Source organism: Stenella coeruleoalba, assembly GCF_951394435.1.
Source record: "Stenella coeruleoalba genome assembly, chromosome: 6".
In the NCBI taxonomy this organism is placed as follows: Eukaryota; Metazoa; Chordata; class Mammalia; order Artiodactyla; family Delphinidae; genus Stenella; species Stenella coeruleoalba.
The window spans coordinates 1,318,006-1,342,844 of record NC_137151.1 but is presented as its reverse complement, the minus strand read 5'-3'; the positions used below and the strand labels follow the sequence as shown (position 1 = coordinate 1,342,844).

General features: G+C 36.7%; 1 protein-coding gene across 2 annotated transcripts in view; it reads right to left on the bottom strand.

The window, feature by feature from the left end:
• The window catches only part of PTPN4 (protein tyrosine phosphatase non-receptor type 4), a 178,229-nt gene that overhangs the window by 74,718 nt on the left and 78,672 nt on the right, over nt 1–24,839 (bottom strand). The window contains exons 4-10 of one of the 2 annotated variants that reach the window (XM_079923967.1): nt 20,370–20,412; nt 20,193–20,271; nt 15,492–15,536; nt 15,183–15,235; nt 14,699–14,819; nt 12,000–12,087; nt 789–877 (exon numbers count right to left, since the gene is read on the bottom strand). In XM_079923967.1, coding sequence (XP_079780093.1) covers nt 789–877; nt 12,000–12,087; nt 14,699–14,819; nt 15,183–15,235; nt 15,492–15,536; nt 20,193–20,271; nt 20,370–20,412 — 518 coding nt within the window. Of the gene's footprint in view, nt 1–788; nt 878–11,999; nt 12,088–14,698; nt 14,820–15,182; nt 15,236–15,491; nt 15,537–20,192; nt 20,293–20,369; nt 20,413–24,839 lie in introns of both variants that reach the window. The other variant, XM_079923966.1, reaches the window with a different exon arrangement.

The following is a 24,839-nucleotide window of genomic DNA, read 5'->3' as shown; positions in this document are numbered from 1 at the left end:
AAAACCTATTAAATAATAATCAGAGATATTGAAAAATCTGGACCAATTCTTTTAGGAGATATAAAGAGAAACAGATTGATACAATATATTTCTTTTGTATTTGCTTCTTCCCCTAGAGAAAATCATTGTGTTTATTTTTAAAAACCCGAGTTACTTATATGATATTCACACAAGGGATATGTGATCAATACGATTTTTACAATTTTCAAGTTATCCCCTTAAAGGGAAATGGCAGATGCTACCTCTCCTTCTTCCTCACTTTGGGATATAGGAGTGACGGTGAGTGAGGCACTGGGCGACGAGGATAAGCACAGCATGCTAAGGACAGCAGAGCAGTAACACAAAAGAAACATGAGTTTTAAACCCCGTGGAGCCACCATACTTTCCCAGTACCAATTTAAACCACTGTAATAAGGGGCCTTTGTTGCAGCAACCATGCCCATGTTCCAACTAATAAACTAGCACCCACTGAATGCATTTAAGTGAAGTACTGTATTCAAAACAACTGGCACAGCGTGAGACGCAGAGTAAATATGACAATATTAGCTATTACACTACAGTACAGATTTAGAGACTAAGAGAAAAATTCGCAAAGTAGTATTTTCTTTAAACTAAGATACTTCGGAAACAAATAATTCAATTATTTTAATAGGTATCTTCTGGTAGATTCCAAGTAAGTGGGACGAAGTTGTATGACAACATTAAATAGCTCAACAACCACTTTCTTTAATACGAATTGTATTTGGTAATATAATGGTAAAAGCAAAAGTACTGATGGAAGTTCTTACCATGGAAAGGTATTCATTCGTACTTTGTTCTTATAAATCAGAATTCCTCCTGACATCACTCCAATCATAATTTCATTGTTACTTTGATCCTTCAAAAAACAACAAAAAAAAGAAAATGGCAAATCTAAAATAAACTGTTAAAGTTATATTTTAAAAATATGATTAGTTTTTTTTACACAGTGTGACATTTCATCAAAGGCAACAGTTAACTGAATATTTACAAATCCATATGGTAACTGTTACATCATAAAAATAAAGGACATACTTCAAATCAAACTTAAATGTTGCATTATTAAAATTTATTAATCTAAAGCAAAAATGATTTCAGGATTTCCCACAGTTTATAAATGGGACTGACTCTTTGATATAGAAAATCAAAGACCTTCTCATCTTATAGAATGACAAGTTAGTACCCATCTTTCCATTTCTAAAACTATTAAGGTCCAATTACTGTGTAAATATGGTGGTAGGATTGCAAAAGTGAAGAAAACCTGGAGTTCAGAGTTTGGTGAAGGGCAACCTGTAATAAAATAATATTTCCAATATAATGAGAAGTTCTGTAACAGACATAATACAACAAAAACATTATGGGAGTATAGAGTGGGGACAATCGCTGGAGAGTTTGGAAGGCTCCTGAGAAGGAAATTTGAATTGTGCTTTGATGGGTGAGTTCTCATGCTGACTGATCCAACGTGAACAGCTGACCTGCACTATTAAGAGAATGAGTGGAATTAAAACTTTTCTCAGCTGCTAATCAGTCTTGAAATAGCTCTGCTTCTTGACTTGAAATATACTCCAGGCAAACTAATATAGCAATAATGCTTTTATCCCTAGCATTTATGTGATCAGAAGATAGAACTAATTAATGAAAATATAATCAAGATTTTGTAATTGTCTCCCTAGGAAAAAACCTTTAAAGTGTAGTTTCAATAATTTCTAATTAAATGAAATATTACTAAATTAGCCTGTTAGGTAAGCTAACGTGTAGTAAGTGGCCAAACACAGCAGTGTACGTTAATTTGTCTGGCTGCTCCTTTTCTTTTGCAATAACCAGCACCACTGCACACTATTATCAGAGTCTTAAATCACTGTTTGAAGGACGTCAATCAGAAGTGTGAAGCAAGATGGCAGGCCCAGCCTCACAGACGGCGACTTAATATACGCTCTGCTTATTCCTTCTGCTCCCAATCTCATAAAACATCAGAGAAGATATATGAAAACAGAAAAAATCCCTAACACTTGAAAACAATCCATAACACTGAAAGGTATGTAATCAGTGGGCCAGACATTTTGAGGAGTCTGTGAAGACAAAGTGGATAAGATCAGATTTATGGAGAGAAAATAATTCCAGAAAACCGCAGCCCAAGGGGAAGCCTCAAATTCCCGTCAGGATGATCAGGTAGGAGCAGGAAGATAATTAGCTCCTATCAACCCTACAATCTAGACTGAGCTACAGGACACAGAAGTGTGTGCAGCCTGTCTACAAGTGTGGAGCAAGTGTGGATACTGGGGACAGGAACAGAATGATCCCCAAAAGGCATGGAGAACCCCAAACTGAAAAAGCAAACTATAGGCACATTCTACCCGGCAGTTCCTTCCTTCCCTCCTCCAGCACCTAAAACAGGCCACAGTGAGGACAAACATCGCGCGTGACCAAGTGAAGTAGCAAATCACAAATACGAAAGGAGTATACAACCAAGGGCCACCAAGCACTTGAGAGGAACGAATGCCATTAAGGAGATATGAAAAACTCAATAAATACGTAAAGCAGTCAGGCTGCTATGTTGGCAGAAAAACGTTAAAAAACACTGCAGGGATATCTAGGAATTCAAATTCTCAAATTATAGCTATCTATGTAGCTATCAAATTCTCAAATCATAGTTATCTAGACTGAGGTATCAGTGCCCAAGGTACTGCCAGAGTTGGGCAAGAGAACCAAGAAAATAAGCATTGCGTCCTTTATGGATACAAGTGCTATGAATTCCAGTGTACAGGAAAACGAGCGCTGGCCACCTTACTTTATGCGTTTCTTATCGCTTATTACTATCTAGTATAACGCTATACACGGACTTGTTTCATCTGTTTATTTTTTCTCTTCTTCACTAGAACCTAAGTAGCAAAGTGCAGGGCCTTTGTTTTGCGCCCTTTCAGGTTTTTAGATGTAGAAAGGCCTACCCATTTGTGAAATGAATGGATCTCTATTATCTGTAGGAAAATATCTCCGCTGTTTAGCTTGGCACTGAAATGACCACCCCGTCCCATTTCATTTCCCCCTTTATAATTAGTAAAAACCTGCTTCCCATCAGGCCATTCCACGTGTTTTGTGTACCCATAATTACATGTTTTAATTAATGCTGTTCTCAACTCTTCACGTCTCTCTGATGAATCAAATCAAACCTAACCAAAGTCTAGATCAAGTCCACCTTCTCTGTGAAAACTTCATTAGCCCAGTAGAATGTACTGAATTGTACCATGAATATGTAATCAGCAAAGTCCAGACTATGTGAAACTACAGGTGAAATGGTGCAGTTCTTTAACAAGAAAATTCTAAGGAACGGTAAGGGAAGAAGGGATTAAAAGACATTTAAAGTTATTCAATTAAAACAAACAAACAAAAAGCAAGACCAAATTTTAGTATCCAGGAAGGCACACTGTGTGATAAAACCACAGAAGAACAATGTAGGAAGGGGCTATGATTGGTACAGTATATAAAAAGCGTTTCTGGAATGGCTGGCTAAAGCCTACTGCTGACCTGCGTAGTATTTACAAAGATGTTCACTAAGATATACACACAGGCGTATGCGCTTTATTTTACAACATGTTAAAAAGCAGCAATGTAAACAGGATGAGATTTCGGAGGACTGTGAACAGATATTCTAATATTCTCTACCCATGCCTCAACTGTCCATTCACTCTGCCCTGCAGTGTGCCCTCCCCTCCTTTCTGGTGGAGACCACAGTTCTACTCTCCACTAAGTCGCTGGGACCACTTAACCATTCTAGTCTCTCTGCAGTCACATGGTAAGAATACAATAATAACACAAAGCCACTAAAATTTTCCATTTAGTGTCTTCAGACCACAGTTGAGCTCAGGTAACAAACTGCAGAAACAGAAACCATAGATAAGGGGGGACCACTGTATATTTTTCTAGATCTTTGTTTATATATACAAAATATACATATGTAGTATTTATAACCACACAATTTCTTTAATCAACAAAAACTGGGACATATTATTGCGTAATTTTTCTTTTGCACTTAGCATTTTGTAGATATCTTTTCATATCAATATATATGCCTCTAACTCGTCAGTTTTAACTGCTGCATATTATTCCAAAATATGGATTTATCACAATTTCTTAACCATTTCTGTTGACTCATTTAGAGATTTCTAAATTTTTAATATTACAAACAATGCTGTAATAAAAATCCTTGAACACATTATTTAAAACACCTCTATAAAAAGGGTGGAGTCTGAGAAATGGAAGTGGTCAAATATTATATTCATATCAGTATTTGCACTCCAAAGGGGTTATATACCAAGTTATACTTCAACATGCTCATCTCTGTTTTTCCTGTATTTCTACTTATATGTTTTAAAAAATTACTCTATTTTGGGGACTCTTTATAAAATATGAATACTAAAAAACTTTCTGTAATATATGTTGAAATTGTTTTCACTTTTAGCTTTATGATTTTCCCCTATATATATCATTAGTTTAAAATTATTATGTTTGTATATTTTTCATGTAGTTAGGTATAAAGTTAGCCATAATACACACTCATTAATAATTAAAAAAATATTTCTGTGTGCCCTATATAGGTCTAACAGTGTTATGTGCTCTCAAATTATTCAATGAAAGTGAATACAAGTAATGACCTACTGATACTTTCATAAAGATACAGAAGAATCAAAAAGGGCAAAGAAAAAAAAAAGCTATGTCTAGACAGGTCCTGACGAGTAAAAAGCACATAGCAGAATATGGAAAATCACTGTGTGATCTGAATATTTTAGGGTGACACAGATGAAATCATATATATAGCTCTATTGTACAGCAGAGATTCTTTTCTCTGTTTCAAGGGATTATATTTTTAAATTATTTGATTATTCGAACAAATATGTCCAAAAGTCCTCAAATATATGCAGGTTAAAACCAAGGTTTTTGAAGAACCTTAAAACAGAAACAGATATCGTATGATTAAATTAGTTAACTTCTCTGTGTCTCATTTTCCTCATCTGGAGAGTAAGGATGATAATACTCTTACTTCACAGGGCTGTTTTAAGGATTAAATGAGATTAATATATATAAGCCCTAAGAAGGTTGTCAGGCACATAGTAAATGCTACAAAGGTGTTTCCTGTGATTATTATCTGTAACCTGTACAGTAAAATCTCTCAAAATTACTGTTCTCACAGTCTTTCTTGAATATTCTCTAATCAATCAGCCTTTGGCCATCACAATAGCTCCAAAATTGCTATTACAAAGTCAATACTGGTAATATTACAATAACTTCCACATTTCTAATCCAATTCTCATCTGACATAGTTGACCACACCTGATTCACCTGGCTTCAAAGACACACAAGTGTCTGACAGAAAGAAAGGCATTCTTTTTGAAAGGCGTTCTTTCTATCTAAATGGCTATTTCTTCCTCATCTAACCTTTAAAATTTGAAGTGTTCCAGCTCTGAGGACCTCTAATCTTCAAGTGCTACTAGCTATGTTCCTTCAGTGCTCCCGTGTCACGGCTTTAAATATTATCTGTAAGCTGACAATTCCCAAATGTATGGCTCTAGTCCAGACCTCGCCTCTGAACTCCAGTTCCATATACTGAATTGCCTGCCTTCCTTCATTTCGATTGATAAAAGTATTCTAAAATTGCATGTCCCAAGACTAGCTCCTGACCCACCCTCTCAAATCTGCTTCTCTCTGATTGTTACAAATTACTGAAGTTACTCCATCCTTGTAGTTGTTCAGGCCAAAACGTTAGAATCATTCCTTGAATCCTTTTTCTCTCACACCCTAGAGCCAATACATCAGTCAGTGCTGTCACTTCCATATTCAAAATACATGTAGATTGGGTAACTTCCCTGGCAGTCAAGTGGTTAGGACGTCACGCTTCCACTGCAGGGGCCCAGGTTCGACCCCTGGTCAGGGAACTAAGATCCCGCAAGACACACGACGCGGCCAAAAACAGTTTAAAAAAAATGTAAATCATACCATGTCTTTTATCTCCTCAAACCCTCAACTGGCCTTGCTTATAATTAAAAGCCAAAGTCTGTAAAATTCTTATAAAGTCCTGGTCCACCTGGACCTTGTCAATACGCTCCACTCCAGCTCACTGTACCAGCCATACTGTTTGGTATGGAACTTTGCTGTTCCTCAAGGTGCAAAGCACACTATTTCATGGCCTTTTACTGCTGTTTCTTCTGCTTAGAACATTCTCCCCACGGATATCTGCACAACTCCTCAACATCTGTTCACCTTCTCAGAAGGCCTTCTCTGATATCCCATTTTTGATTGTCTCACTCCCCTTTCTCACCTTAATTTTTCTCCACAGCATCTATCACAATCTGATATATTACCTTTTAATTAATCATAAGAAAACTGAGTAGAATATACAGTAAAATGCACAAACCTTAAGTGTACAACTCAAAATTTTACAACTTGCATAACTTGAGTATATACACTTACATGTAACCACCACAAACCAACATATACATTTTTCCAAATCCCAAAAGGCTCCCTCAGGAGCCTCCCAGCTAGTAACACCTCTGCAGAGGGAACTGCTGTTCTGACTTCTGCTGATATAGACTGGTATTTTGCCTATTCTTGAACTTTACTTCCATGGAATCACATACTATGTACTCTAAGATACTCAATTATTTGCTTATAGTCTGTCTTGCCCACTGGAATGCAAGCTTCATGAGGGTAGGATTTTATCTACTCACTGCTGTATCCATGGTGTCTATAAACAGGACTTGCAACATAGAAGGTGCTCAATAAATGTTCACTGAATAAATAAATGAATAATCAAAATAGCATCATTAAGCTTTCCTTTTCTTGAAACTTTGAAGGGCAAAAGTTATTTTTCAGTAGAATTATCTTCATCATTATTACAAACACCTATGGAAATAAGATATTCACAATTAAGCCCAAAACTTGGGTAGAACTGTTTTAGGGTCAATTTAGAGCATCCTATACCTAACAAAAACCTAAGGCCAAGCCTTCTGTGATTACATTTACATCTAGATAACCAGGAATCAGTTTCTTAGGAAAACAAAGAGTTTATATCATGCTAACTTCTTTATAAAACAGAGATTAAACTTGAAGATCTACGGTATAGATATCGTATAGCTCTATTATGCTATTTTATTCCACTCTCACAGTGTAATAAATATTGACTGATTTTCTAGTAAAGATGATAGGAATTTAGTGAGCCCTCAAGCCATTCATTTAACAAGTCACTTAGGCCAACAATTACTCCTGAGATAGTGCTTCTTCCATTTTTAGAGGTCAGAAATTCTTTATAAATATTTAAATTTAGCTCCCACAATGTTCCTTGGTATTAATTTAATATGCTCAAATTATTTTATATTTTCAAGATTAATTTGATACCTGTTATTTTATCAATTGATCCTAACCACAAACTTAGGGGTAACTAATTATTATTCTTTCTAGGTGAGTCTGAGAGCAGTGCACAGAGGCTGTTGGGTAGAAATAATGATAGTATTTGTACCCATGGCTTGTTTAGAAGTATATTTCTTAATTTCCAAATACTCGGAGGATTTTTAAAGTCATCGTTTTGTTATTGTTTTTAGCTTAAATGTACCATGAACAGAAATTATATTCTGCATATTTAAAAATAATATGTACTCCAAACTTGTCGGATACAGTATTCTATAGTTTGCTATGTTGCTAAAATCTATATTATGCTGATTTTTAAAATGTCTGTTCCATCAGTGATTGAATAAGGGGTATGAGAATCTATCACTTTCTTTTGCTCTGTGACAGACATTGTTAAGAGAACAAAAGGGCAAAAGAAAGAGTGGGGAAAATATCTGCAAATCACATAGCCAACAAAAAAAGTGTATCTAGCATATATAAAGAGTTCTCAAAACACAAGAGTAAAAAAAGAAAAGAACAAATTGAATAATGGGAAAAACACCTGAACAGACATTCATCAAAGAAAAGATATGATACCCAACATCATTAGTCATTAGGGAAATGCAAAGTAAAACCATGATGAGATAAAACACACCTATCAGAAAAGCTTAAAAAGAAACAAAACAGTGCCACATGCTAAAAGGATCTAAAACAATTGGAACTTGCAAAGATGCTGGTGGGGATGCAAAGTGGTTCAGTCAGTCTAGAAAACAATTCCATAATTTCATATAAAGCTAAGTATACACTTGTTATATGACCCAGAAATCCCACTTTGGGATTATTACCCTACAGAAATGAGAACTTAAATTCACACAAAAACCTATAAATGAATGTTTGCAGTAGGCCTATTAATAACAAAACAAAACAAAAAATACTGGAAACGACCCAGATGTCCTTCCGTGGGTGAATGGAGAAACAAACCATGGTACATCCATATAACTGAATACAATTCAGCAATAAAAGGCATGAACTACTGAACTACACAGTACCTAGGATAAATCCCTAATGCATTACTGTAAGTAAAAGAAGCCAGTCTCAAAAGATTACATACTGCAGGATTCCATTTATAAGACATTTTGGAAAAGACAAACTATGGAGTCAGGCAACAGACCAGGGTTGCCAGGAACCGGGGGTAAGTATGAGGGTGGACTTACCAGTAGGAGGCTGGGCAGCACGAGCCAGTGTATTTTTTTGGGGTGGGGTGGGGGGTGGCGGTGATGGAACTGCTCTGTTTCTGTTTGTGGTTACGTGAACACTACACATGTGTTAAAAACTCATACAACTGAACACCAAGAAAAAAATCAATTTACGATGTTATTTTAAGAAACAAATATTCCCACGTTCCCTGCCCTCAAATCTTTTTTTTTTTTTTTTTTTTTTTTTTTTTGGCTGTGTTGGGTCTTCGTTGCTGCACGCAGGCTCCCCCCAGTTGCGGCGAGCGGGGGCCACTCCTCGTGGCGGTGCGCGGGCTTCTCATTGCAGTGGCTTCCCTCATTGTGGAGCACGGGCTCTAGGCGCGCGGGCTTCAGTAGTTGCGGCACGCGGGCTCAGTAGTTGTGGCTCACGGGCTCCAAAGCACAGGCTCAGTAGCTGTGGCACATGAGCCTAGCTGCTCTGCGGCATGTGGGATCTTCCCGGGCCAGGGCTCGAACCCGTGTTCCCTGCATTGGCAGGCGGATTCTCAACCACTGTGCCACCAGGGAAGCCCCCTCAAATCTTTTCTTCTTTCCTTTTTATCCTGAAGCTGTCCTTCATTCTTTTCTTTTCTATAGTTTCCTTTTCCCTTATTCATATAATCTTGCAGGCATACTAAATGTTTTGTTTTGTCAAATAGGCCATGTTCTCTCTTGATTCCCGGTCTTCCTTCATCCTGATGGCTCTATGGTGAAAACTACTCCCTTGGCTAGTTCTTATTAACTTTTCTGGCTTCAGTAAATCACTACTAAGAAGGCTTCCCTACCCTCTGCTGCCAGGCTGGATTAGAAGTTCCTGCCCCAGGGTCCCGTGGCATTCTGTACTTGCCCCTTCCTATTCTCAAATACTTAACTGTTCATACATGCTCTAATTCTTTCCCCTCACTACCTTGTGAGCTCCATGAGGGCAGGGATAATTGATGTTTTGTTCACTAAGTCATCCTTAGTGCCAACACTGTGCAAGGCACATAACAGATGCACTGCTATGACGGTTCTAAGACTTATTTGCATCTTGCAGATTGCTATAAATAACTTAGTTCTACTCTAATTTTTTCAGCCTACATTCTGGAGGCAGAGAGAAAAGATCTTACCTTGCTTTTCAAAATAAAATATTATTTCAAACATACTTTTGCTTGTGATATTCAATTAAAACTTAAGTATTTTCTTTACATGTCCTCTCCCCTCTACCTTTTGTCCTTTTTGTTCCTGAGGCTACAAAACTTCCCTTCATGTTCACTGAACATTTGCACATTTTCTGAAGTTCTCCACATCCACATACAGCAGAAACACCTTTTCCTAGCTGGGTTATTTTGTGGGGTTTTTTTTCTTTTTTTTTTTTTGGTCTGTACAAAGTATTTAAATTCCTTTAATTTGGCACTCTACATTTATGGCTTTCTGAGAAAGAGTTTTACAATCTACTAATTTAAACAATAAAAAAACATAACTTAAACAAATCAATAAATAATGATATGGTTAATTATGTATGAGATCCAGCCATGTCACTTAAGTTAAAAAAAAGTCTAAGATTCTTCGTATTATATTGACAGCAGTCAATGATAACAGCAGTCTAAACCACCTTCAGAAAACTGTTTAGCACTAAAATGACTGATTTTAATGGTCTTTTTTACTGTTAACCATAGTCTAGTGTACATATTTAAAGTTCCATTTGTTTTAGACTGTAGTATAATAAAAACAAAATCTAGTGACCACTACTTTACCTTTGGAGAATCACGTTCAAAAGTAATAGCCCGCAAAGAGGGAGGGAGGGTGAAGGGCCCATTCTAAAGAACACAAGAAGTTCAAGGGAGACTTAAACATTTTAAATGGAACCAGACAGACTTCCAAGTCACAAATGCTCAGAATTACCAGATCCAGTCATGTGAGGAAAGCAAGTCATTTGGTTTTTTAAAAGGAATGGGTCTGCATATGTCTATATGTTAAAATAAATTAAAAATAACTATCTAAGGAAAACTTAACTCCCTTTCAGGCTGGGATCCATAATAGGCTTAGTAGTTTGTCCCAAGAAAATATAAAACCTATCGCCAATTAAACTGATGATTACCTATAATTCCACTTTTCATTAGGTATAGAGAATAGCTGTACTTCAGGTACTTCTAAAGGAATATAATCTCTTGATGAAACAATCATGAGAAGGAATCTAGGTGAAGAGACGCACAAATGAAGGATAGTCACTCACAAATACGCTTATGGCAGGAGGATAACAGTCTTTTGGAAGCAGCAAATTGACACAATGAAAAAGAAGTCAGGGAGGATGGTGATGGGATGAACTAGGAGACTGGGATTGACATATATACACTAATATGTATAAAACAGACAACTAATAAGAACCCACTGTATAAAAAATAAATAAATTAAATCAAAAAAATAAACTAAATAAAAGCTTTATCTCCTCCAAAAACAAAAAGAAAAAAAAAGTTAGGGTGTTGTACAGGAAAAGCCAGTGATTATAGAATTCCATCCTAACAAAGGAATGGTAGAGGGGCAACCAAAATATGTAAATACAACTGATTTTGTGCTTTATAAATAAAAATTTATAATGATGTTACTAAATGATGAAAGGAGTGTAGTAATACAGGCGTCGGTGAGGTGAAAGCATCTTTTATGATAATGATTTCATAAAAGTTAAAAATTCAAATTACTTTTCCTGTAACAGTTTTTTTTATTTGTTTTTTAAATGTATTTATTTATTTATTTATTTATTTATTTTTGGCTGCATTGGGTCTTTGCTGTGCGCAGGCTTTCTCTAGTTGCGGCAAGCAGGGGCTACTCTTCGTTGCGGTGTGCAGGCCTTCTCATTGCGGTGGCTTCTCTTGTTAGGAGCACGGGCCCTCGGCGCACAGGCTTCAGTAGTTGTAGCTCGCGGGCTCTACAGCGCAGGCTCAGTAGTTAGTTGTGGCGCACGGGCTTAGTTGCTCCAGGGCATGTGGGATCTTCCTGGACCAGGGCTCAAACCCGTGTCCCCTGAATTGGCAGGCAGATTCTTAACCACTGCACCACCAGGGAAGCCCACTGTAACAGTTTTTATTTTGCAAAATAAAAATTCTAAAGGTACTGTCTCTTATGGTCAGCAAAAATTATCCTTATAACATAAAACACTACCTTGTAGAAAAATAACATGAAAAATCCACTTCAACCACTCTTCTTGTCAGGTATTGAATCTTAAGTGATTGTAACTGTGAAAATACTTATATTCAGAGGAAATTTTCAGTGCGACTATGCTGGCAGCGCTCACTGTTCCATTTGTTGCCTAATCCTATCAGGGCATTAAAGATTTTTTTTTGCTGAATAATGGTGTCTAACTCAACAATATCAAAATGCATTTTCTTCACTTACCCTTGCATAGTGGAATTCAACTCCATAGAGTTCTAAGGTACGTGCTGTGTTCAGGTAATTAAATTCTGCTTCTGCAGGAGATAAGCCTCTGTAAAAACATCATTAGGTTAAAAATTATAACAATCACAGATATGACCAAATTACAAAAAGGCGATTTGTCTGAAACTTTCCAGCATTCTGATTGACTATTTTACAAAACGCCATGTGCAAGGGCGCTCCTCTTAGTTCTGTGCAGTAACATCTAACTTTTCTGGAAGGTACATTTTCAGTAACACAAATTATTATTTTGTAGAATATTTTCTTATTTTCCAGAAACACAAGAATGCACCAGCTTTTTAAAGTTCTAAGCTACTCTCAGACTTAACTTAAAAAAAAGCCACTCTCAGACTTGCAAAGCCACTCTCAGACTTAAAACAAATATTTTTCAAAATTTGGTCTACACTCCATATGTGCATTGTAATCACACAGGGTGCTTCTGACACATGCAGTCTCTGGGGCGAACTCTGGAGCAGGGCTTCTCAGGGTGTGGTGCACAGACAGGTGTTGACTCATAACAAGAACAGAAATTGAGAGTGTCACAGCCTTTTGTAGCACTTTGGCAGAGTAATTTTATGTCTGTTGCATGTAACAACAAAAAAGTACTTGTTAATTTTTTATGCCTTTGTTTATTTCTCTATCTTATTTTTCTAGTAATTCATTTTCATTATATTTTTCAGAAGCATCATTCCATGAGAGACTGAGGGGAAAACCGGTCTTTCATCACAGGTAGTTTCAGATGTACTGTTCTTTAGAAACTGATATAGAACAAATGGGTCCAAATTGTTTATATTTAAGAAATATTCCAGGTGATTCTTATGAACACAAGTTTGAGGACTACTACTGTAAATGCAAAGCCTTTAAAAAGGCTATATTATATATAGTTCTAACAACCTTGGTTATCTGATATTACCAGGCTATAGCAGAGCAAAAGCAACAAATTAAAAATGCAAAGATATCACCCTTCATTCATGAATGATATCAGGGAGCAAGCAGCCTGCCAATGTATGATCATAAAAATGGGATTCCTCATAAAAGAGATATACTTCAGTTTTCTATAAAATTCAATTAAGTTAAATAAATACTCTACTTTCTTCCCCACCCTCCTGCATTATAAACTGGATGATTCTATTTTTTCTTTCTTTAAAAATTTGCAGAACCATTTCTTTAAAGCAAATAGAAATATATAATAAATACCTTGTGAAATGTACAAACTTTTTCCTGACAGAAACAGACTTGTCATTATTGGTAAATTTTTTTTAAAAATCTGGTTTATCTTCAAACCCTTGGTTCAGATATGCAATGTGTAGAACTTTCATAATAAATGGCATTTGCTTTTAGACCACAACAGCCCCCATACCACATGAAGCCGGTCTGATAAAATTCTCACTCATTAATCTTGTTTTAGATTAGGGTCCACAAACCTTTACTGGAAATAGCTGGCTGGTAAGCACTGCAGGCTTTCAGGCCATATGGCCTCTGCTGCAACAATTCAGCTCTGCTGTTACGTGAACACAGCCACAGACAATGTGTAGGCCAATGAGGGAATCTGTGTTCCAATGACCGTTCACGTAAGGACACTGAAAGTAGAATTTCTCAAAATTTCATGTGCCACAAAATGTTCGTCTTCTTTTGATTTTCTTCAACTATTTCAAACCATTTTTATTAGCTCGTAGACCACGCAAAAGGAGGCAACAGGCCATAGTTTGCCAACATGTTGTAGACACATGGGCCATTACCGAATGAAAGTGAGTCTCCTTATTAATAAGAGCTAATATTTCTTCAGTGCTTACTATGTGCCAAGCACTGTTCTGAGTACTTTGTATATATAAACTCACTTAATCCTTATAATAACACCAGAGGTAGATAGTTTTATCATCCCCAATTTACATGTAAGGAAACAGAAACAGACATAGAGTGATTCGGCTGAGGTTACAAGATTGTAAGTAAAGTAGCCTCATCAGAATTTCAAACGAGGCCAAATGAGTCTGGCTCAGATTCTTAGAGTCTAGCTCAGATTCTCAGCCAATATGTAACACTGCCTTAGTTCCTCCATGAGTATTTTGAATTGTATGGTAAAGCAAAACTGAACTCTGAACCAAGAAACAATATGATTTTCTATTCCAAGCGATAAACCTCTTCTTGAAAACTCATGTCACAGAAAATCAGACTCATAAAATATCAAAGTTGAATACTGTTATAAATGAAAAAATGCTACTATTTTAAAAGAATTTTTTTTTTATTAATTTAGTACTACATAAAGTTCCTTTTCTTCTCTTGGCTCATTACCAAACAGAATAGATTCCTTTCACACAGCTAAAAACTAAGAAAGAATTGCTAAGTAGATTGAACTGTATATTGTGAACATATTATTAATATTCTAAAATTCCTTCTTAAAGAACTGGCGACTTTGTATAATAGCCAATACATGTCTGTTTACATACAGCTTTGTGTTTCTTAACAGACATGAAAACAAGCCTCATATAGTCTATGATTTTTTTTAGTATAGATTACCTACATTTCTTTACAGTAATCATACTATTTTATATAATAGTAACTATTCTATATTAAGTAATCACATTAGAAATAATTTAAAACATTTCTCTAGAAAAGATGCCATTAAGAAGTTTATCAAGTAAGCAGAAAAGTAAGTAAATCCTTACGTATGTTGCTGATGTAGTTTTGCAATTTCTTTTTCAAAATCTTGAGGTTGATTAGGAATGAAAGAATAATCTGAGAGGTAGCCTGGCAAGTTTTCTGATTGATTGTAGTCTCCAAGTTCAGCTAATAAATGGAAAGAAAATATTCACACTTCAATAAACACATTTTTCAAGTTTTATAGCCAAATCAGCAATGTCAAGAATTCCTTTATATTTCTGGAAGTAAAATATTTGTTTCTACTGTTACCATTTAAGCAAATTATAACAATGCATTTAACGTTCTCCTAGGTCTTAAACAACTTCAGAAAAATTATTTTAAGGAATCAAAGTAAGTGCTAACTAATTGGATGTTTCATTACACTTTCTGTGTAGTCACTTTTTTCTGCATAGTAACGTATGTTTAAATAACTCATACATTAAAGGCCGTACTACCAACAGAGACCATGCAATCACATGCTATTTGGCCCAAAGGTGGACTGATACTTACACTGAACAGCAAGTGAAGCCAAAAGAGCAGCAGTGTTATAAGGACAGGGCAATCTAATGAAACAGAAAATAACTCAAGGTTAAACACAATAATTTTAAAAGCAATATAATTTATATTACACTATTCACACTTGAAGTTTCTGTGTGACTTACATTTTAACTATTAAGTAATGAACTTATCTGATGAAAGGAATTCATGCTACATGTAGCCATCTTTCAGTAGATAATCTGTCTGCAATGATCATGAACTACTTAATACAGAATTGGAAGTATTTTTAAAGCCCATTACTAAAAACTTAAAACAGCTCACCTTCCAGTAAGTATGTCTTGTTTGATTTGCAAGAAATACTGGTACCTTGAAAAAAAAAAAGATAGCGTTTACTGGAATTATAACATTTAGAGTTTTAAAAACTGTATATTTACATTAACAAATAAAACTGAAATATTTAAGTATTTGCTTTTATAATATGCATACTAGCCCACGTAAAGATATTTTAAAATAAACTTTCATAAATACATGAATCCAAACATTTAGAATTCTTTGATAAATGAAATTTGATACTTATATTTTGTTTCCCTAGCTTCTATTATAAAACTTTCACGAATTTAAGAATTACATGGCTGAGGGAGATTAGGGAGAAATACTCTAAAGTGGGATTTCCCTGGTGGTGCAATGGTTAAGAATCCGCCTGCCAATGCAGGGGACACGGGTTCGAACCCTGGTCCAGGAAGATCCCACATGCCGCGGAGCAACTCCTGTGTGCCACAACTACTGAGCCTGCGTGCCACAACTACTGAAGCCCACGTGCCTAGAGCCCATGCTCCGCAACAAGAGAAGCCACCATAACGAGAAGCCCGCACACCACAACGAAGAGTAGCCCTTGCTCACCGCAACTAGAGAAAGCCCGCACGCAGCAATGAAGACCCAATGCAGAGCCCTCCCCCCCAAAAAAACAAAAAAACAAATACTCTAAAGATTGGTGTATGCAGAAAGTAGAACTGGGAAGCACAGAAAACTTAAGTCAGAGACATAGAAGAGCTGACAGTAGCAACACTAGGGACCAACTAAAGAAAATCGCTCTTTCAGCTGAGCCAGGAAGCCAGCTGCAAGGACAGGCCTATGTGTTGATCACCGTATCATCAGGCAGCAGGAAGCTGCTAATGGTAGAAAGCACTTTCCATCTTCATTTGGGTTAAGAAAGCTCTCTTTGATCAAAAAAAGAAAAAAAAAAAAAGAAAAAAAAGGTAAGTTCCTTTCCCTACTATTGCTCTACTATTAAAATTGCCAAGTACCCAATTTCCTTTAAAACCAACAAAAATGTAAGTATCCTGTAACAAGACTGCTGAAGTTGCTTACAAGATGGCACTCCCCTTCTGTCCTTGCTAGTGGGTAGTCATCCCTTCATAGATTTATCAATGCCTGGGTAAAGTCCCCTGTGCTGTATCATGTTGGCAGAAGATAAAATTTTGTGTCTTTTAATGTTTAAACAGAGAATCTTAAGACCTTCATTTCACCCGACTAAAAAAAGTTCACATACTCCAAGAGCCAAAAATTATTTAAAATTTTAGTTGTTTAGCTGATTAAAGTCATTAAAGAGTTCCATGACAATATTCAAATTACCAAAGAATGTAATTAAGGTTTTCAGAGAATCAGATAAAAAAAGCTGATACAAACACCCTGGCTTCATATATTAATGAATGAAGTATACAAACGCAGTTAGGCTTAATACATAGTATTACACTATTATCTATGTACTCAATCCAAGACAACATATTTCTATCTGGCCTACTTGGCTTCATAATGAAAAGTTAAAGGTTTCTGGTGGGAAAGTCCTTTTTTTTAAAAAATATTTATTTATTTAGGCTGCGCCGAGTCTCTGTTGTGAAACCTGGGATCTTCAATGCGGCATGCAGAATCTTTAGTTGGGGCATGTGGACTCTTAGTTGTGGCATGTGGGATCTAGTCCCTGCCCAGGGATCGAACCCAGGTCCCCTGCATTGGGAGCTTGGAGTCTTACCCACTGGACCACCAGGGAAGTCCCTGGTGGGAAAGTTTTACAGTTAGGATTGAAATGTATATATCCTTGACATAATATTGTAAATCCTACACAAATAACACCTATGTTTCCTGAATTTGATTTACACACTAAGCAGTAAGGACTGATAGAGCAGAAACTGGAATTAAAAGTCCTAAGCTAAACCAGCCTGTGATCTTTGGCAAATTACTTAAAATTGGGTGGAGCCTTAGTTTCTCTATTTGTAAAAAGGAAGTAACATCACTTGCCTGGTATATGTATCCCAGGGGCCCTATATATGGTGATAAAAGCCCAATTTTTAAAGACAATTAAGACCTTTAAGGTAGATTAATAATGATTGAGCTAAATGCAGAAATATGTTTAAGGTGTAAAAAAAAATACAATAACATACCATACACTAAACACCTATTACGTACTGAGTACACCTAAGCACTAAAAAGATATGAAAGAAATGTCATTTGTATTCTGATGACTCCTAAGAAAATGCCAATTCTAATTACGCCAGCACCTGTTAATACAAATGACATTTAACCTGACGAAAGGTCTGTGACTACTTTCTTTTTTTACCACTAATCCAAAATAGAATCTCAAGGCAAGGAGGTGTAGCAGTAATTTCTTGTTTTGTGGGGTTTAAACTAGTCCTTAAAATTTAGCCGCTAACTGTGGCTAAGGGTATCCTACTATTAATCATGACCACAACAAGAAGGCTACCCAAGCACTAAAGTTTTAAAGGAGTATTTTTTTAACCGTGGAATCACCTGGAAGCCTGTGCCCAGGTCCCATCTGAGACCTATTAAATCAGTTTCCAGGGGTGTTGCCAAAGCATCGGCACGTTTTAAAGCTCCCCTGTAAGTGATTCTAACTTGTAATCAGGGTAGAGAATCCTTGATGTGCACAATGGTGATAAAAATAAGATCGGCCCTTCACTCCATTTTACCAAGCAACGCCAGTTACAAGGTTCCAGGACATTCCATTATAAAGGATTTTTGAAAGAATGCATTATTTCTAGGCAGAACAAAGATAATATTCTAGACTGATGGACAGCACAATTGCTCAATTTCTACCAAACGTGATTTCACTTTATTCTACTTCATGAACGTAGTTTGACTTTAATTATCAGTGAGACACATTTATTCCTTGGTTATGTTTTCAACACAGGCCATAAAAGAACCAACAGATTCAAGCTCATTAAGAAATTTAAAGACAGTTTTCTGAGTGAAATAAATTATGAATATGGCCGCAATTGATAATATTTTAATTGCTTATGTGAACAAACTTTTCATAAGCATTAAATACATTAGAAATCCAATTAAAAATTATTGGTCTTTTATTTACAAATATTTCTTATAATTTAAAAATCTAATTACATAAATATATATTATGGAATACTTTGTTACTTGATTTCAAGTTACAAGTACTAGTAAAAAATGCATTTTGGGCTTTCCTGGTGGCGCAGTGGTTGAGAGTCCACCTGCCGATGCAGGGGACACGGGTTCGTGCCCCGGTCCGGGAGGATCCCACATGCCGTGGAGCGGCTGGGCCCGTGAGGCATGGCCGCTGAGCCTGCGTGTCCGGAGCCTGTGCTCCGCAACGGGGGAGGCCACAACAGTGAGAGGCCCGCGTACCGGGGGAAAAAAAAAAAAAAAAAAAAAAATGCATTTTAAAATCCTTTATAATTCACAATTTTCAGTAATTGAGAGTAGTTTCCTTGAAGTTCCTCCAAAATTAGGGAAAGTTTGACTCCACTGAGAATTATTTAAGATAAAAGATCTTGTTATTTTAATTATTTAACAACAACAACAAAACCTGACTAAGAGCTACAATACTAAACTAAATATTTATATGATACAACTTGGCTTTTCAAGATAAATTAGGTTGGACGTTATTAGGGTCAAATGTTAGGACTGCCTAATCCCAGATCTATATTCCTGAGTTCTCCTGTTAGAAGAAAGGTGACAGCCTGACCCCCAACAAACACACAGAAAAGGACTCTCAAAAGTTCTTTGTTTCTCCACTTCACCACAGTATTCTAAAGGGTAACCAATACATTACCATCTAGGAGCCTACCTACAGGTGGCTTTAGGTGTGGGTTTTTAATTTGGCGCCCATCTTTCAGAGTAATTCTGAATATAGTGTTACCTATATTCTTATATCTTAAGGAAGGTATAATATGCTAATTTTTAATTCTGTCTTTTTTTAAAAAAACTAATTACTAATTCTGTCTTTCAAGCAATACACAAGGTTATCACTCAGGTTTTTTTAAACAATGCCAGTTACCACACTGTGATCACTCCCCACTATTTCCACCTTAAACAGTTCACCTAACATTTACACACTACCAAAACGCTCATCTGGGTCATTCTTGTGAGTACTTTGTCAAGTAGAAGGGACAACAGAATCAGCTGTAAATTAATACTAGACCTACAACGGCCAGTAGAGGGGGCATTTACAGGCCTGAACGTGCTGGAGCGCTCTGCCAACTCCCTTTACAAAGATGCCTGCTGTGCTCTGGAAAGTGCAGCACTCCTACACTTAACGGCGTACAGTTTATGAAGCCTATGTCCCCCTCCATGGAAATAACGTATATATAGAATATATTTTTACAAGAAAAAAAACAGCAGACAATTCTCACTATGCAGAATGCCTTGAATACAACTGCAGCATCATCTAATTACTTCAGTTAGTTACAGCAGTGCTTCTGAACCATTCTTCACAAGTAGAGAAGTTAATATTGATATGGCTCGGGAAGCTGCTTGTGGCTGGACGGGGTGGCCCTGGGGTTTCAATCTCCTGAAGCCCTCCCAGCCATCCAACAGAGGAGGAGACTTAGCTTGAAACGTCTAGAACCCACTCTGTGTGCTGGCAGGGAAGCTCAGAATGATGTCATGGTAATCTATTTTTACCTAATTAATTTCAAAATTTCATAATGGTTTTGACAATATTTTCAAGTAAAAACATGCTCCAGAAAAACCCACCTTGTATATTCTTCTTGTAACTTGTTGGGGTCACTTACAAAAAATTTGACTCTAAAGTTCAAACTGTAAGGAGATCCTCCTAGAATTAATAAAAGCAGTTCTAATTAATTAGATTATATTAGTCCTTCATCTTTATAAAGTATACTTGTATAACATCAAATAAATATGTTTGCTCACTCTTTAGCTGCTTCCTTATTGGTTTGTTTGGATCCAGCCACCTCTGAAAAATAAATAAATAAGACTGATTTCTTTTTTTCCTGGAGGAACTAATATATCAATTCTTGCAAGTCTGTTCCATTTGAAGATTAATGCTAAAAATTGCATTTTTTGAAAAGGCCTAGGTAGGGGGAAAAGAATCACTAAATTACAGACTCATATCAAATATAACAAAATTATGCTAGAAAGTATTGAATGTACTTGTGCTTTAAGATTTTGATTTCAATTTCTCATTAAGTTATATAGTGTGCAATAACCTCTATTCCAAAAGTAAAAAATGCTTAATAATCACTGCAATATGAAGTGATTCTGTTAATTTAACTATATTATATAATAGTCTATCAAGTTTTTAAAATTCTCTTTATCTTTCATAAAAATATGCTTGGCTTTATGCTCTCATTCAGACAAAATTTAACTACACATCATGAAAATCTACTCTTATGAAAAATTTTAACTCCCTTAAAAAAGAAAACAAAAAACAAAATACCCCCCCATAACACCCCATACTAATTTTTTAAGAGACAATGTTTAGTTTGGGGAAGGACTGCTTTTTGTATATGAAAATTTCAAGTAGTCTCGACACTTTTGAATGCCAGTTAAGCTCTATTTCAGGCGAACTAGAACTAAATTCAGAAAACATTTCAACTGCCAACGTTCAGTTAAAAAAATTAAAGAATCCAAAATGAGGTGATAGACGTGGCAGTATTTTCAAAGCACTACACAAATATAAGCTTACATATCGTTACTTATAAACTGTCCTCCTACCACCCATACTTGATTCCATGCAGAGCACACAAACAGATTTCAGTAACAAGTGGCTGAAAGTCATCCATGAATCCTTCCTTTCCATTATCCATAACATCCAACATATCCAATCCAACTAATTCTACCTTCAAACCGTCCCTAGAATTGAATAATTCTTCACCATCTACTCTGCCACCATCCATGTCTCTGGGACAGCCCTGGCAACAGCCTCTTACCTACGGCTCTGCCTCTTACCATCATCCTCCCTCCCCCCGAAGCTACAGTAGTCTTTTTTTTTTTTTTTTTGCTACAGTAGTCTTTTAAAAGGCTCACTCCTTTGCTTAACATCTCTTGATAATTTCTCAATGTTAAGGTCCAAAGGCCTTACTGTGGCTTACATGGTCTCTCCCTACTTCCTTTTTTTATTCTATTGGTCTTTCTTTAATGTTTTATTTGCCTCAGTTAATTTTAAAAATATATATTTCAAAGAGGCAATTTTAGACTCCTGATAAGTTTTGGAAGCCTTAAAATACCAATCAAAATAGGTGTCCAGTTCAGTTTTGACAGTTCCAAATCTGTGGCTAACACAATTTTTTTTAACATATACATATATCCACTCTTTCTTAGATTTTTTTCCCATGTAGGCCACCACAGAGCACTGAGTAGAGTTCCCTGTGCAGCAGGTCCTTATTAGTTATCTATGTTATACGTACGAGTGTGTACATGTCGATCCCAGTCTCCCAATCTACTCTCCCTCCCCCCGGTAGCCATAAGTTTGTTTTCTGCATCTGTGAGTATTTGTTTCGTAGGTAAGTCCCTTTGTACCCTTTTGCAGACCCACATGTAAGTGATATCATGTGTTACTTCTCTCCTCACTTCCTCCACCTCAGTTTACTGAGCTCCAGCTTAATGGCCTCCTTTCTGTTTCCCCAAGATGCCATCTTGGGGCCTTCAATTCTAAGCTTCCTTATGCACAGAGTGTTCCTCTCTGGCTTTTCCCATGGCTGACGTCTTTCGTTATCTAAGTCTCAGCTTAAATTCCACCTCATCAGAAAGGCCTTCATGGACTGCCTTATCTATCAAAAGTATCGTATGTCACAAAGCTCCTATCTACTTAGTTATTTTCCTTCGGGTAAGGAACGTTAAATTCCTTCATAACATTTTCTTAATTGCAACATATTTGTTTTACTTTTTTATTGCCTATCTCCTTTCTTAGATTTTGAACTCCTTAAGGTAAGGAATAAAATCTGATTTATAGCTGAAGGGTCAGTACCCAGCACAGAACATGGCATATAACATCTACTAAAAATACCTGGTGAAGGACCAACCCTGCTGAATGACTCAGTGGGACGGGGGAATCTGTTTCTGTGCCAATAATCAGATGGTTTTCACCCCTACTTAACACATCTGTTCCCCCTATGTATCCACCCATTTATCCATAGTCTCACCCATCTATCAATCTGGTGATTTTTTCCTCCATACTTTCTAGAAAAAAAAACATAAATTACATTTATTTTAATGTCTGTCTAAAATCGAAATTTGGGACCAGTTATTGCCCCAAAGCCTGCCTTCCTGACCAGAAATGCAGACATATTTACATACACAAGTAGATGTGCGAGGCTGACACAGCTAGGAGTACACTAACAAGCACTGGGAAATGTAATACTTCCTCAATGACGTCAATTAGATAGGACGTAGGTTCTTGGCTTAAACCATGAAGATGGAGCCAGATGAACTTGAGGGTCACAGGGTCAACTTCACTCATGCCACCCCAAAATTCAGTTCAGATTCTAACTAGCAACTGCACTGACTTTACCAGTGAAATCTTCACAGCAGTGAGTCTCCCTCATCCTGAACGTGTTATTTCTCCATTTATTCGTGTCTTCTATTATCTCTTCCTGTAAAGTTTTATAGTTTTCTTCCTATAGATTTTGACACCCCTAATGTCAAAAGTTTATTCATAGATATTCAATGGATCTGGGTTTTTAAAAGAAAACTTATTTAATTTGCTATTTTGTTGGATTATGTTCCCTAATTGGTATATTGAAAGATACTGATATTTATTTGTTTCTTCAGCTTTAAGTCCTACTAGTTGTAAAAAGTTTTCCAAATGATTCATTTGGACTCTCAAGGCAGATTCATTTTATCACTAAGAAGAAATGAGTTCTCTGCACCTTCATCCCAAACACACAAACATACTTATTCCACAGGGAACTGCACCTGCTGCCCTCGTTGAACCAGAGAAAGAGAAGAGGGCTAAGCAGCGTAGCTGTTTCAAATCGTTTTGATAAACTGTGCTGCCTGACCCTGAAAACTCTCCGCCTCTACTGTATTTCTTTGCTACATCCTTTTTCGGTTTCCTCTATTTGATTTTTCCACCAATCCTTGCAAGCACTGAATCTTCTAAGAAATCCTTAACACTTCTTGTCTGCTCATGGCACTCACTGGAAAGCAACAAAAAGCAGGCAGAAGAAATTGGACCTAAGTCTATTCTTGAAAAACAAAAACTGCAACGGGTGAGATTTCTATAGTTGCAGTTTTTTGCCTGAGAGCAATCTCAAATCCTGCACCAGGCAGGGGACAGCCTCACTAAAACTTGAGGTGTCAGTGGACAGAGTTCAGGCAGGAGTGGCAGGGTACCCAGAAAATTGAGGAGGAAATCCTGAAAGAGAGGGAGGCAGCAGAAGGGCTTAACTCTAAAATCCGGATATAAAAGCCACCTCAACTCTGGCTGACAGTTCAACTTCTACATGCACAGGAAGACCCCAAAGCCCCAGGAAAGAGAAGCAGTTGCAAACGTAAAGAAATGAATAGAGATAACCGTTCGCCCAAAGGGAAGCAGGGTATGGACTGTGGGTCCAGATCCACTCGTTCTCAATAACACAGTCCAAGTCGTACAGGACGTCACTACCCTGTCCATAGCCAAGCTCTTTCTATCACCCTGAGAGGTTCCCTGTGTCCCTCTGCACCCAGTCCCCCAAGCCCAGGCAATCACTGATCTGCTTTCAGTCACTATATACCAGTTTTGCTTGCTCTACAATTTAATATAAATGAAATAATAGAGTATATCATGCAAAAATATAACCATTATTTTTCATCCATTCACTATTGACAGATGTTAAAGTTAATTCAGGAATGAGCTATTATGAATAAAGCTACTATGATCATTTGTGTACAAGGTTTCGTGTAACATGTTTTCATTTCTCTTGGATAAATATCCAAAAGAGGGGTTCCTTGGAGGTATATATTAAATCTATGTTTAGTTTTACAAGAAACTGCCAAACTCTACTTTCCAAAGTGGTTGTATCCTTTTAAAGTCCTACCAGCAATCCTTAATAATTGCTCCACATCCTTGCCAAAGTGTGGTATTGTGAGACTCTAATTTTTTAACTCTTCTAATGGACGTTCAGTGACATCTCATTGTGGTTTTACAATGCCCTGATGCACCTGTGTTCAGCAGATGTCCTTTATCACAGTGAGAATGGTCCTTTTCCAAGTTTAAGAGTTTTCATTATGAATGGATGCTGAATTTTATTCTATGTAAATTATGCCTCAATTACACTGATTTAAAAGAAAAATTCTAGGGGCCAGAAGCACACTTAATGGTGAGACGCTGAGTACCTTCCTCCTACGACAGGGAACAGGTAAGGCAGTGTGCTGCCGTCAGTCACCTCTATTCGTCATTGT